The sequence below is a fragment of the Sinocyclocheilus grahami genome, unplaced genomic scaffold (assembly GCF_001515645.1).
Source record: "Sinocyclocheilus grahami isolate Dianchi unplaced genomic scaffold, SAMN03320097.WGS_v1.1 scaffold168.1, whole genome shotgun sequence".
NCBI lineage: Eukaryota > Metazoa > Chordata > Actinopteri > Cypriniformes > Cyprinidae > Sinocyclocheilus > Sinocyclocheilus grahami.
The window spans coordinates 1,327,096-1,343,513 of NW_015505347.1; the positions used below are offsets into that span (position 1 = coordinate 1,327,096).

A 16,418-nucleotide genomic window follows, 5' to 3' on the forward strand; every position below is an offset into this window, starting at 1 on the left:
TCAGGCTAAATTTTAATGGCCCTGCAAACGGTCCTTAGCGTTGCATTATGGGTAATGTCGTTTTTTTTTTTAAAAATAACGTGTTCATATGCGGTGTCACAGCGACTCTCGGTGGTACTTTTGAAATTTTGCATGGGTTTCGGCTTCTGTAAGTGTACGATAGGTGGAGCGCTCGCTCTTATATATACATTTACACTAATACATATATTTAGTTTTATATAAATGAGAAAATAAAAATATATATCTCTACGCTCATTCACGTAATTTGCTGTCTTGTAATTCAAGTAAATTTAGAAATTAATATTTTGGCATACTCTGTATTTTTTACACACACTCATCCAAAGTACATGGGGGGGAAAAAAATCTCTATGAGTTTGTAGAAAAATAGCTATAAAAACGCGTCTCGAGACGCTCGATCCAGCTGTTGCCCCGCCCACCGCGTCGCCTGGAGCGCGCGGGGATCCTCGACTCTGGGTCCGCGGTGAATGAACGCTTCCAGACTCTTCTGATCGTCTGACTGGATTCTGTCACGCCGTAAAAACACACTGGCGTCTAAATTCATCTCCGTCCGTCGATGCAGAGGCGTTTGTTACACACACACACTGGACTTTTGTGTCGGGTTTTACGTCTGAGGGAGGAAAGAACGAAAGGACTAGTTTAGCTTTATTTTAAGTTGAAGTTAGTTTACATTTTCTATTCATATGAAGGATATGGGCAGATGTGGAAATGTTGCGTTTTGTGCGATGGTGCTCTTCTACTATTCTTTCATTACAGGTAAAAATCTTTATCTATCTCTCTATCTATCGTGAAGTCAAACAGAATTAGGCCTAATAGCCATTTTAGAATGTATTTTTTCAGGCTTTAAGACACTGTTTGTTTGTTCTCAGTTAGTTTCTGCTGCCACGCGTATCTTGCGCAGTCAAACAATGGTCGTGTCTCAAAACCTAGCGAACTACCTGCCTTTCACGACTCTATGGATGCCCCAGAACTGCTTAATGTACTGAGGATACTCGAAAATGCTTTCTGGGTAGGGAGCTCACTATGTTTCGAGACACAGCCTTGTGGCGAAGAGACATTATTCTCATGCTGAACTCCAACCACAGCCTAAAAGTGGATTCTGGAGAAGACTAATCGTATAAACACAAACATAAGCTTGTTTCTAAGTTATGAATTAGACGTTTGCATTTTATATGACCTAAGTTAAGATTTTGCAGCCTGGCTTTGTGTTCAAAACTGTAAAAGATTACATTGTGAGCAGCTCACTAATGTTTAATTCTGATTTTAAAAATGGCTTATTCCATTCTGAAACATGCATACACACACGTTTATGCTCATGTGAGAGTGGAAATGCAAGAAATCCCTCTCTCTATCCCAGCACTGGCACAGAGAGCATAATGGGAATGCTTTCAAACCACACTTACTGTCTCTCAATCCCAGAATGCTTTAATTTCTTAGCCAGTGTTTGTAATTAGGAGTCATGCAGCGGTGTATTTTTACCATTTTTAAATTGGATTTTATTCTAGAAGGCCTGCTCTTGTTAAGTTAAGAACGGCCTGTACAGTTCTCTGAATTTGACTGAGCGAGAGCGAGATTGTTCAGGACACACTGCTGAACAATCGTGGGGTATTTTTAGTGTTTCTGTTGCTTGTCATCTTTGCATGATGTCCTGTTCCTCTCACTTTCATCTGGGAACTTTTCTAACTCTTCTATTTTTACATCTTGTACAAAAGCACTTTGAAAAACCCGGGTCACGTTTATTCCTGCTCTTATTTTGCACAATTCATAAGTGCACTACATTCCAAAAAGAAAATAATTGTCTCGCTGCTCTTCTAATATATTTCCAGTTAACCCTTTCATTTAATGCATTAAATGATTTAATAAAAATAGTTCAATATATATACGAATGATTGCAGATGTATAAAATTATACGTTTGAAATAGGCTAGAAGCATCACTTCCAAGCTGGATGTGTTCCATGCTGAAAACAAAAATTGGTGTATTCAGAATCTGCTGGTAAATTTCACAGAAAATTAGAAAAAAATGGAAATAACACATTTTATTAAACATTACATTTTGAAGTAGAACAATTAATATAGCAGTATCTTGTAAAATGTACTCCAATAACCTTTGAAAGGTCATTTTTTTATAGTGTACCCGCAGTTATGAGCTCCACAGACACAGTTTCATATCAAACAAAAGCTTTGCATAAAGATGAGATTTGCAGATGAGAAGTGAGAAAACCTGCAAGTAGATGTGAGAAACATGAAAGAGGAGAGCAGGTGAGAAACATGATGGCATACTGGGTGAAAATGATTAGTGGTGTTTGCCACAAAGTCAAGTTTCATTATTACTACACTGTAAAAAAATGATTTTATGATGTTGTAAATAAAACAGGTTATTGGAGTATGTTTTTACATTTAATTCATTGTGTGTCATTTATTTGAGAAATTTGCAATTTCTAAGTGAAACTGGTTTCACCATCAAATTTTTTTCAGTGTACACCAATTTTCTTTCAAAAGTGTTTAAGTTGCTATTTTGGAAAGTTATTTCGATGCATCAGATTGTTGCTTCTAATTCACATTTTTAAAGGAATCTTACAGGTTTAATTTGTGCACCATTTCTGGCGTAATGTCCAGTACTACAGGAAATAATTTTGACTTTTGCATCTAAATAAATAAATAATTGTGGGTACAGCAACACACTTAAAATGAAAGTACACAAGGAAACACAGTGAACATTACAAGACTAAAACATTACATTACATCCAGTAGGTCCAAAGTTACAAACATGTAATCATGGTAAATGACGCATGACTTAAGAGTCCAAACAGGAACTACGTCAGTGAAGAATAACTGGAAGCTGAAAATGATTTAGATGATATTACAGCTCAAATAACACTGTTTTGCTCTGAAGAATTAATACAAGCACTTTAAGAAAAACATTCTTATAAAACACAAAACTGTCTGTGTTTACTTCCATTATAAGTGTCTTACCGATTTACATTTTCGCTGAGTATGTCAGCATTAATGGACAATATGTAGAATTTAAAGGAACAGTTCACCCACAAATGAAAATGTCCTGAAAATATACTCACTCTCAGGCCATCTACGATGTAGGTGTGTTTGTTTCTTCATCTGAACAGATTTGGAAAATTGTAGCATTAAATCACTTGCTCACCAATGGATCCTATGCAGTGAATGGGTGCCGTCAGAATGAGTCCAATTACTTGTGGATTATTGTGATGTTTTTATCATCTGTTTGGACTCTTATTCTGACGGCACCCATTCACTGCAGAGGAAGTGATGGAATGCTGAATTACTCCAAATCCGTTCCCATGAAGAAACTAATTTGGATTGGCCGAGTGTGAGCAAATTTCTAATTTTGGGTGAATTACTCTTTTAACTTATATTGAACTAGTAAATGTTCCTTTAAAGAGGTCTGATGTTAACGAAATGAAGTCGTGTGCAACGCTGCGCCGTCCTCTTATATAATGAGCTGTAGCTCACACACAGGAAGATGTGTATCTTGAGACAAATAAACAGACAAACTAAAAGGAGAGAGAGAGGAAAAATGGCACAAAGGTTGGGTGAAAATCTGAGTATTAGTGAGTATTAATAGCTCATAGACTGAGACATGTCTTTATGAAGAATCATTATAAATATGTTCTATTCATTAATGCTCAGGCCATTTTCATGCTGTGAATTGATGTTCCCCCCCCCAAGAACAGAAAACTGCTGAATCAGGCAATGAATCAGCCTCCCAAAATATCCAGTCCGGTGGTATTTTCCCCTTGTGTGCGGGTTTGGTGGGGTTTGTGACATGCAGCGGCAGTAGCTCAGAACAGGGCCGTTATTGAGGAGCTCAGCCAAAAGAACTCTTGTGAAGTGGCAGGGTGTGGTGTGCAAAACCCTCAACAAACCTCCCTAAGGATTCTGGGTAACGGCCCACAAACACAAGAGTGAGAGAGAGATCAGGCATCCTATAATAGCTCAATGTTGATTTGGAAAATTGTAGCATTAAATCACTTGCTCACCAATGGATCCTATGCAGTGAATGGGTGCCGTCAGAATAAGAGTCCAAACAGATGATAAAAACATCACAATAATCCACAAGTAATTGGACTCATTCTGACGGCACCCATTCACTGCAGAGGAAGTGATGGAATGCTGAATTACTCCAAATCCGTTCCCATGAAGAAACTAATTTGGATTGGCCGAGTGTGAGCAAATTTCTAATTTTGGGTGAATTACTCTTTTAACTTATATTGAACTAGTAAATGTTCCTTTAAAGAGGTCTGATGTTAACGAAATGAAGTCGTGTGCAACGCTGCGCCGTCCTCTTATATAATGAGCTGTAGCTCACACACAGGAAGATGTGTATCTTGAGACAAATAAACAGACAAACTAAAAGGAGAGAGAGAGGAAAAATGGCACAAAGGTTGGGTGAAAATCTGAGTATTAGTGAGTATTAATAGCTCATAGACTGAGACATGTCTTTATGAAGAATCATTATAAATCTGTTCTATTCATTAATGCTCAGACCATTTTCATGCTGTGAATTGATGTTCCCCCCCCAAGAACAGAAAACTGCTGAATCAGGCAATGAATCAGCCTCCCAAAATATCCAGTCCGGTGGTATTTTCCCCTTGTGTGCGGGTTTGGTGGGGTTTGTGACATGCAGCGGCAGTAGCTCAGAACAGGGCCGTTATTGAGGAGCTCAGCCAAAAGAACTCTTGTGAAGTGGCAGGGTGTGGTGTGCAAAACCCTCAACAAACCTCCCTAAGGATTCTGGGTAACGGCCCACAAACACAAGAGTGAGAGAGAGATCAGGCATCCTATAATAGCTCAATGTTTAAGGAAGTCTCTTGAGTTAGATCATGATGTACAGATAATTGCCAACATCAATGACAAATGATGAACGATATACTGAATCTGTCCATAAGAATGCTCTGGCAGCTATTCATAACATGCTAGCATTGCCAGTGAGTTCTTCATAGGCAAACATCATTTACAAAACCTAGTGTACACTAATATTTCACAATATTACTGTTTTTACTGTATTTTTCATCAAATATTTGCAGCCTTGGTAAACAGAAAAGTCTTCTTTCAAAAACATAAAAAAAAATTACCAACCCCAAACTGCTCAGGCTTCTCCTTCAATGCTAGTCAGTGGGATTTGTTTTCTCTTCTCAAATCATGTAATTTGAAGTATCATTCATATCTGTAGCACAAACGATGCTGTGAAATGTAATAGTTGAGTTAGAGGGTTGTTCAAATCCTGAAGTGTCATTTCAAGGAAACTGCACAAATAATGACAGGTTTCTTCAACACTCATCTATTATTTGTCAGACAAACAGAAAGTTCCTCCCCAAACACATGCCAATGTTGCTTAATTAAACGATTGAATTAATTATTAACACTTCTCTTGTTTCATCATGTAACTAAAGACAGAACAGAGCTCTGTTTAAACATCCCCTCTTGGATCCAGATTTGGCAGAGACATTCTCTCATTTTTAATTCATGATAATACCCATTTTCATTTAAATATGCAGATTACTTTGAATAATTTAAGTTACAAGCCAAACTTTTTCCTAGATCTGATTTATATATCATCTCTGTCCTGGTTTTCCTCTCATCTTTAGGTGATTATCTCTGCGTGTCATCTGCGGCTGACGTGTCTTCATCACCTCACAGCTCGACCCCCGGCAGCGATCAGACGCAGTCCTCCACTAACATCACCAACAGTACTGAACCCACGCCGCACACAGACACAACTACAGGTACAACATTTACGTCGTTTTTAATCTGAGATTGATAGTGACTTCAAACCCCAGTCTGATGCTTTACACAAGTCCTACACTGCTACAATGAGTGTTGTGAGGAAGTACTAGTCGCTGGGTTCAAAACATATTTAGTCTCTGAACTAATCATTTCTAGACATTTCTTTAACATCTTGTGCTGTGCTGAAAATTCTTTACCTAATTTGGTGTTCCCAGTCAAGAATGACTGGCCTTTTAAAACTTGTTATGCTATAATATTACCAAATCTTGGATTCAATCTTTTTGTCAACTTGTTTCAATGCAAGTCAGTGGGATTTGTTTTCTCTTCTCAAATCATGTAATTTGAAGTATCATTCATATCTGTAGCACAAACGATGCTGTGAAATGTAATAGTTGAGTTAGAGGGTTGTTCAAATCCTGAAGTGTCATTTCAAGGAAACTGCACAAATAATGACAGGTTTCTTCAACACTCATCTATTATTTGTCAGACAAACAGAAAGTTCCTCCCCAAACACATGCCAATGTTGCTTAATTAAACGATTGAATTAATTATTAACACTTCTCTTGTTTCATCATGTAACTAAAGACAGAACAGAGCTCTGTTTAAACATCCCCTCTTGGATCCAGATTTGGCAGAGACATTCTCTCATTTTTAATTCATGATAATACCCATTTTCATTTAAATATGCAGATTACTTTGAATAATTTAAGTTACAAGCCAAACTTTTTCCTAGATCTGATTTATATATCATCTCTGTCCTGGTTTTCCTCTCATCTTTAGGTGATTATCTCTGCGTGTCATCTGCGGCTGACGTGTCTTCATCACCTCACAGCTCGACCCCCGGCAGCGATCAGACGCAGTCCTCCACTAACATCACCAACAGCACTGAACCCACGCCGCACACAGACACAACTACAGGTACAACATTTACGTCGTTTTTAATCTGAGATTGATAGTGACTTCAAACCCCAGTCTGATGCTTTACACAAGTCCTACACTGCTACAATGAGTGTTGTGAGGAAGTACTAGTCGCTGGGTTCAAAACATATTTAGTCTCTGAACTAATCATTTCTAGACATTTCTTTAACATCTTGTGCTGTGCTGAAAATTCTTTACCTAATTTGGTGTTCCCAGTCAAGAATGACTGGCCTTTTAAAACTCTTGTTATGCTATAATATTACCAAATCTTGGATTCAATCTGTTTGTCAACTTGTATTCTATCAATTAGCACAGGTTTTGTTTTTCTTTTTGGAACTAATTGATTGTACGCCTCATTCATCTGAGATCATGCCCCTCAGATTTAGCAAAAACTAAGATGCATGAGCTCTATTTTAAATAAGCTTTATTTAAAAAAAAAATAAAATTTTGGGTAATAAAAAAAAAAATATATATATATATTAGTGCTGTCAAACGATTAATCGCGTCCAAAATAAATGTTTTTGTTTATGTAATATGTGTGTGTACTGTGTATATACATTATGTATATATAAATACACACACATACAGTATATATTTTTTAAATATTTACACGTATTTACATGTATATATTTATATTTATATAATTTATATTATATATAAATATCTTTAATATACAAATATAACATTTTTATTAAATATATACATGCATGTGTGTGTATTTATATATACATAATAAACATACACAGTACACACACATATATTATGTAAACAAAAACATTAATTTTAGATGTGATTAATTGTTTGACAGCACTAATATATATATATACATTAAATATAGATTAAAAATGTTGCAATGGCAAGTACAGTGGGGAAAAAAAGTATTTAGTCAGCCACCAATTGTGCAAGTTCTCCCACTTAAAAAGATGAGAGAGGCCTGGAGAGGAATATTGAATCTAAAAACATTTACTTACATTGTGACGTTCCATACCCGCATAAATTTCTTTCTTCTGTGAAACACAAAAGCAGATGTCAGAACACACCAATATCTAAGTCATCATTGGCTGAAAACTCTCAAATCACATTCCCGCTGCTTCATAATCAAAAACTGAAGGAAAGACAGATTTCAACAGGTTTAGAACAACATGAAAGTGAGCAAACGAAAGACGTTTCATCACTGGGTGAATTCTTCCAGAAAACACTTAACTAGCACGACGACCTGACAGAACGGATCATTTATACAACACTCAGTGGCTCTGAACTGCGACAGCAATGCAAAATGACAAAGAAAAGAAATGCAGTGTGAGATCTGACGTGAGAGTGTGAGAGTTTGAATCCTCATGACACACACACACAGTTCACACACAGCTCAGTGCTGTTCACACATGCACACGTCTCGCATGTACAGACACGCGCTGTCACACTGAACGACTGAGATTCACAAACCATCAAAGATCACCATTAAAATCATCCTCAAATACTCTGTCTGGCTGCCTTCAGAGGAAATACTAACTTACTGAATGCTGTACTGTATACATTAAATGTTAAACTGTTTGGCACAATATGCACTTTTACATATAGTATGGTACATTGTTGTCACATGATCTGATTTAATGGCATACTGGGTATATCCATCTTAGAAATAAATGCAATTATTTTATATTTTTTTATGTAAAATGTCTCTTCTGCCCATCAAGGTTGCGTTTATTTGATTAAATATACAGTAAAAGCAGTGATGTTGTGAAACATTATTAAAATTAAAAATAACTGTTTTCTATTTGAATATATTTTGATAGGTAATTTATTCCTGTGATCAAAGCTGAATTTTCAGCATCATTACTGCAGTCTTCAGTGTCACATGATCCTTCAGAAATCATTCTAATATGTTGATTTCCTGCTCAAGAAACATTTCTGATTATTATCAATGTTGAAAACTGTTGTTCTGCTTCATTTTGAATGGAAACCGGGATACATTTTATTTTCCAGGATTCCTTGATGAATATAGAGTTGAAAAGAACAGTATTTATTTGTCAAATAAATCTTTGTGTAACATTAAAAATTTCTCATCTTTTTAAGTGGGAGAACTTGCACAATTGGTGGCTGACTAAATACTTTTTTGCCCCACTGTAACTGAAGTAAATAAATTCAAGTTTAAGTACTAAAATCATTTAAAAAATAAAATAAAAATAAAGGAAAATAGAAATACAAAAGGGAAAAAAGAAAATGACTAATGCACAAAACAAAATGACTAAACTAAAACAAACTAAAAGAAAAAGAAAATATTAAAAATGTATATTTATAGTTTTTTCAGTTTTCATTTATTATTATTGATATACCATATGGATATTTATTTTAAATAAAATATGAATAAATACTATAATGACACTCCATCTACACATATTTTCTACTAATTTCAAACGAACATTGTTGAGACTACCATAGAGGAATATTGAATCTAAAAACATTTACTTACATTGTGACGTTCCATACCCGCATAAATTTCTTTCTTCTGTGAAACACAAAAGCAGATGTCAGAACACACCAATATCTAAGTCATCATTGGCTGAAAACTCTCAAATCACATTCCCACTGCTTCATAATCAAAAACTGAAGGAAAGACAGATTTCAACAGGTTTAGAACAACATGAAAGTGAGCGAACGAAAGACGTTTCATCACTGGGTGAATTCTTCCAGATTAACTAGCACCACGACCTGACAGAACGGATCATTTATACAACACTCAGTGGCTCTGAACTGCGACAGCAATGCAAAATGACAAAGAAAAGAAATGCAGTGTGAGATCTGACGTGAGAGTGTGAGAGTTTGAATCCTCATGACACACACACACAGTTCACACACAGCTCAGTGCTGTTCACACATGCACACGTCTCGCATGTACAGACACGCGCTGTCACACTGAACGACTGAGATTCACAAACCATCAAAGATCACCATTAAAATCATCCTCAAATACTCTGTCTGGCTGCCTTCAGAGGAAATACTAACTTACTGAATGCTGTACTGTATACATTAAATGTTAAACTGTTTGGCACAATATGCACTTTTACATATAGTATGGTACATTGTTGTCACATGATCTGATTTAATGGCATACTGGGTATATCCATCTTAGAAATAAATGCAATTATTTTATATTTTTTTATGTAAAATGTCTCTTCTGCCCATCAAGGTTGCGTTTATTTGATTAAATATACAGTAAAAGCAGTGATGTTGTGAAACATTATTAAAATTAAAAATAACTGTTTTCTATTTGAATATATTTTGATAGGTAATTTATTCCTGTGATCAAAGCTGAATTTTCAGCATCATTACTGCAGTCTTCAGTGTCACATGATCCTTCAGAAATCATTCTAATATGTTGATTTCCTGCTCAAGAAACATTTCTGATTATTATCAATGTTGAAAACTGTTGTTCTGCTTCATTTTGAATGGAAACCGGGATACATTTTATTTTCCAGGATTCCTTGATGAATATAGAGTTGAAAAGAACAGTATTTATTTGTCAAATAAATCTTTGTGTAACATTAAAAATTTATTTACTGTCACTTTTGATCAATGTAATGCATCCTTGCTGAATAAAAGTATTAACTTCTTACAAAAAAAAGTTATTGAATGGTAGTGTACATACTGCAGAAATATAATATGCTAGGTAGTGCCTCTCTTTTCTCTTTCTCTCTAGAGAATCCACACATACATGGCAAACGTTCAGGGTATTTGCACATTCAGATCATTGTTTCCTTTTACTCTCTGTAAAACAACCAATCCGAGTGGTTCCTCATACCTGGTTTATGAACACATGCACAAACACATGCAAAACACTATTCACATGTTCCTGTCATTCCACAGTAAAATGAAATCGTTGTAATTGTCGAAGTGAAAGAATGAATGACTTACTCAAGTCCTGTTATTTTTCATCCCCTTCCCCTATCAGTCACTTTTCACAATCCAACCACTTACTGATGGATTGAATCAAGTCTTACTCTGCGATTTGTCTTACTGAATATCACATTTTAGGAGTTAAAATGAGTTGGAAATGCATTTAGTCTTTAACAAAGGCCTCACCAACCTAAGAAACAGCGTTGAACATGTAGCCGCCCGTTGAGTCATGTGCTCATGAATTTAACGGAAAAAGCCCAAAGCTGTGCTTCATCTGTCATTTATTCCTAGTGTTGTGCAGCTCAATGTTTTTCAGTGATTAACAACATTTCTGTCAGCAGATCTGTCATATGCTGCCGTGTTTGTGGAATTATGCAGAGGTCACCATAGAAACATGGTAATAATTACAGTTTTGCCCACTAGAGATGTTGTGCAGCCTTTTTTTTTCTTTTTTAAAGTGGGCACCAGTGGCAGTTCTGGCTTACTTTGTGCAATATGCAAGATAAGACATGACCAAAAGAAAAAAAACAACAACTTAACAACCCATTAGTTCTTTTTGAAAGTAAACTCTGTACACTACTGTTCAAATGTTTCAGCAAGATTTTTCAATACATTAAATAATAAATTAATACTTTTATTCAGCAAGGATGCATCAAATTGATCAAAAGTGACAGTAAAGGTATTTATAATCTTAAAGATTTCTATCTCAGATAAATAGAAAATGTTTTACACTTAATATATTTAATGTAAATATACATTTATTTGAAATAGAAATTTTTGTAACATTGTAAATGTTTTCACTGTCACTTTTGATCAATTTAATGCATATTTAATATGCATATGTACTTGATAACTATAAATGTTAAGTGTATTAAAATGATATTTATACTGTATATATATATATATATATATATATATATGTGTGTGTGTGTGTGTGTGTGTGTGTGTGTACATATTAAATATGCATTAAATTGATCAAAAATGACAGTAAAAACATTTACGTTACAAAATATTTCAAATAAACACTGTTATTTTGAGCTTTCTAGACATTTAAGAATCCAGAAAAGAAAAGAAAAACGTTTTCATGGTTTACACAAACATACAAAGCAGCACAACTGTTTTCAACACTGAAAATAATATGAAATGTTTATTGGGCAGCAAATCAGCATATTAGAATGATTTCTGAAGGATCATGTGACACTGAAGACTGGAGTAATGATGCTGAAGATTCAGCTTTGATATATTTCATTATTAAAAATGTATTACTTTAAATTGTAATAATATTTCACAATATTAATGTTTTTACTGTATTTTTAAACAAATAAATGCAGCTTTGATGAGTATAATAAAATGCAATTAAAAACATTTTTTAAAAATCGAATAAATTCCAAAATAAAGCAAGCTAAATTATTATAATTGTGCACCTTTTTTTTGGAAGTTGCACTCAAATCTGAGTGAGCACAATACTTTGTTTGCTGATTGAACACCCTCATGTTTGTTTCATCTTTAGTAATGTTGGTGAACTCATCTGCCCCGGCCGAGAACGTCAGTTTCTCTGGGAACGTCACAGACAGTCAAAACGTCTCTGATGTGTCACCTGTGAATAATGAGACAGCAGTTACCACGGTAAAACCTACCACACTCCCACCATCAACGACCCACGAGCCCACAAGCAGCATCCATGTCAGCACACTCCACCCGACATTCACCACTGCAGGAACCAGCGGAGCTCCAGAATCAACGAGCGCTCGCAGCAGACGGAGATCCACCACGCAGATGACCGCGAGCAGCAGTCCCGTCCAGGCCAAAGCCCACCCCGACACCCCCTCGGCTCTGAACGTCGGAGACCACGGTACGTGAAAACAGAGCCTAAAACAGCTTTGCGTCAGTATTTCATCCTGTTTTCCAGTCAGAAATACATCTTTGAGATCAAATAATATCCTAGCTTTTTTAGCAAATGTTATGTTTTTACACTTAATATATTCAAAACTCACAATAACATATATATATATATATATACATACAGACTATATTTAAATACACTGCACTTTTCTGTATGAATTCTGAATTCTTAATATTAAATATATATTACACTTTATATATTTACATATACTTAAATACAATGTATTTAATAAACTATATCAGTAATTTCCAGTAATTCTGAATTCTTAATATTAAATACATATTACACTTATTTAAATACACTTACATACAATTATGTATTTAATTATTATAAAGTATATCTATCAGTACTTTTCCGTATGAATTCTTAATATGAAATATATTTTTCACTTAATATATTTAAAGACACTTACAAATAATGTATTTAATTATTATAAACTATATTTATCAGTGCTTTTTAAGTTCCTAATACTAAATATATATTACACTTACTATATTTAAAAACACTTAAATATATTTAATAAACAAACAATATTCATCAGTACTTTTCAGTATGAATTCTTAATATTAAACACATGACACTTAATATCTTTTAATAAATACACTTACAAATAATGTATTTAATTATTATAAACAATTTACCTTTCAGTATAAATTTTGAATTCTTAATATTAAATATATATTACACTTAATATATTTATTACATTTAAGTATACTTGCGTAGAAAGTTTTTAATTATTATAAAATATTTATCAGTATTTTTCTGCATTCTCAATTTTAAATATACTGTATATTACACTTAATATATTTTATAAATTTAAGTATGCTTAAAGTATATAAATGTTTAGTTATTATTAACTATTTATCAGTACTTTTCTGAATTCTTAATATATTGAATACAATTAAATATAATGCATTTAATAAACTACATTTATCAGCACTTTTCATTATAAATTCTGTATTTAATTACTCTCGCTATCTTTGTTTTATTTTTTCACTCATCTTACTGCATTGCATTCTGGGATTGCCTTCTCCATGAATGATTGCAGATATTTTAGAAGGCAGCATAATTACATTGCCTACATTTTGAACCTTAAAATGCAGCCTACAATTTATTGTCCAGTATTTTACTGTATTTTTGATCAAATAAATGCAGCCTTGGGGAGCATAACATTATGGTTGTGTAACTATGGCCTGACTGATGTTGATTCTGTTCGTGAGGACAAAAGCATGACTTCCTGCTGGAAACCTCTGCTGCTGGTTTTGGCAGAAAGCCTCAATGCGGACATGATTTATTGCTGCGATATCAAACATCACATGATGATTATTCATTTGGTTGACGCTTTTGTGAGCAAATGCAGCTGCACACACAAACATTTACAGTGCACATCTGCATTTTTGTTTACCATAATGGCGAGCAGAACAAATCCTCGTAAAGTGGATATAAATAGAGGTCAAACAGCAGAGATGCTGAAAACGGTGCGTGTGGAAAACAAGAGCATCATTATATGTGCAGAGGAACGTCTTCACGCTGACACAACCGGAGAACAGACACATCTTTGTGGATTCGCCAGGCTTTTACGTCACTGCAGAAATGCTCAAGCACACAAACACACACTATTTACATATTTTCCAGAAAGTGCGCTAGTGTTATTCCCTCTCTCTTTCTCTGCTTTGGTTCTTCTAGACAATAGCAAAGCGTCCACTGACCCGCTGCTGGCTGGACTGGTGTCGGCGTTCGTCATCGTCGCTGCCATCGTGTCCGTCCTCATATTCCTCAAATTCAGACACACAAATGACGGCCCAGAGTTTCGCAGACTTCAGGATCTCCCCATGGTGAGATTACGCTTTCCACAATTCATTGAATAAAAACAACACACATACTACCTAAACACATTGCTAAGCAATAGCCATGTGACAAACATTCAACGCTGACAGGAAAAGTATCATTCTCAGGAAACCGTTTAGATCCCATTTATACAAATGATCTGCTATTTTTACATTTCATTTAAAAAGGCTTATTTTGCCGACGCTTATATTTTTCCATTTTAGGCTCAAACTACTAGGGCCATAACTGCCATAATCATTAGAGGGACTACTACGCTATCAATTAAATTTTTTTTTAATCATTTTTATGATGTTACTCCCTTAAATATATCAGAAATGAACACAGTAAAAAAAAAAAAAAAAAATCTGCTTTTTTTTTCAGGGAAAAAAAACAGTACATGCATAATACTGTAATTAAAAAAAAAAAGTGGGTAATTTTTCTATATAATGCACAAATGAATGCAAATGCTATGCTATTTTTTAAATCGTTTAATTTAGAGGGTTATTGTTGAACTCAGTATGCCACTACTGATTTCTGCAAATATTATATTTTTTTAACATTTAATGCCATTTCAAAATTATCATTAAATATTCAAAAGTATTTTAAAAATAAATAAATACATACATACATACATATACAGTAATTAGTACATGCATTGTATTCTAATTTCAAAAGAAAAATGCAGGTGATTTTTATGCATTCTGTATAACTCAATGTATGTTTATTGCAATGTTTTTAGTTTTAAATTATTTAAGTTGGGGGGGGGGGGGCAACTATGATACTGATAAAAATAAAAAAATAAAAGATTTCACTCCCTTAAATATGATCTAATATATAGAGGTTGTGTATATATATATATTCGGGGGAGAAATGTGACATGTTGGAATTTTAATTTTTAAAAAAGTATAATTGTTTTTAAATTCTATGTAATTAAAAGGAAAGGGACGTACAGTAAGTATCACTTTTGATTCATCCTCTTTTCTACACCTTGCTTCACTTCTGTTTCAGTTTTAATGACCAACTCTTACTATACGTTTCCATATCCCTACTATCACTACCACTCGCAAACCACACATCTCACACTATAGGCAGTGCAATCCTAACAACCTGCACACTTTGCCTATGTCTGCTAATACACTACTTTCTTTTTCTATTGGTCTCTGGAATTGTCAGTCTGCAGTAAACGAAGCAGATTTCATTACATATATTGCTAGTCATTCAAGACTAAACCCTCATGGCCCTGACAGAGACCTGGATCAAACCAGAGGACGCTGCTACACCTGCAGCACTCTCCAATAATTTCTCATTTTCCCACACCCCCCGTCTAACTGGAAGAGGTAGAGGTGGTCTGCTTATCTCTAATGCTTGGAAATGTAATCCTTTACCTTCTCTGGGTATTAGCAGCTCCTTTGAATCACATTCAGTCACTATTACCCACCCTTTTAAAATCCATTTTGTAGTTGTTTATCGACCCCCAGGACCACAAGGTAACTTCTTGGATGAATTAGATGTGCTGCTCGCAAACTTTCCTGAGGATGGTACTCCCATTGATACTTCCTGCTCCACTCTTACATCTTGTTTAGACACTGTCTGCCCCTTGTCTTCTAGACCAGCCCGTACCACCCCTTCTACCCCTTGGCTGTCTGAAGTTCTCCGCAAACATCGTTCTAAGCTCAGGGCTGCTGAAAGGGTGTGGGGCAAATCAAAAAATACTACTGACCTTAATGTGTATCAGTCACTCCTCTCTTCCTTCTCTGCTAATGTCTCCACTGCTAAAAGGACATACTATCATAACAAAATTAACAATTCGTCTAACTCTTGCATGCTCTTTAAAACATTTTCTTCCCTCCTTTGTCCTCCTCCTCCCCCTCCTTCATCAACTCTAACAGCTGAAGACTTTGCCACGTTCTTCATTAATAAAATTAAAACCATCAGTGCACAACTTTTTCACACCACAATCTGTCATCTTACCAGCAAACATACACTCGTTCACATCCTTTCTAATCATCCTACTACTTGTCCGCTTGATCCTATTCCATCTCATCTCCTTCAAGCCATTTCTCCTGCAGTTGTACCTGCACTCACTCACATCATTAA

General features: G+C 34.9%; 1 protein-coding gene across 2 annotated transcripts in view; it reads left to right on the forward strand.

Annotated features, from left to right (window-relative positions):
• Positions 1-435: 435 nt before the first annotated feature.
• The window catches only part of LOC107593277 (cadherin-related family member 5-like), an 18,180-nt gene continuing 2,197 nt past the window's right edge, over positions 436-16,418 (forward strand). The window contains exons 1-5 of one of the 2 annotated variants that reach the window (XM_016282929.1): positions 436-774; positions 5,641-5,778; positions 12,102-12,443; positions 14,181-14,329; positions 15,259-15,272. In XM_016282929.1, coding sequence (XP_016138415.1) covers positions 702-774; positions 5,641-5,778; positions 12,102-12,443; positions 14,181-14,329; positions 15,259-15,272 — 716 coding nt within the window. In that variant the 5' untranslated portion in view covers positions 436-701. The remainder of the gene's footprint in view (positions 775-5,640; positions 5,779-12,101; positions 12,444-14,180; positions 14,330-15,258; positions 15,273-16,418) is intronic. The other variant, XM_016282930.1, reaches the window with a different exon arrangement.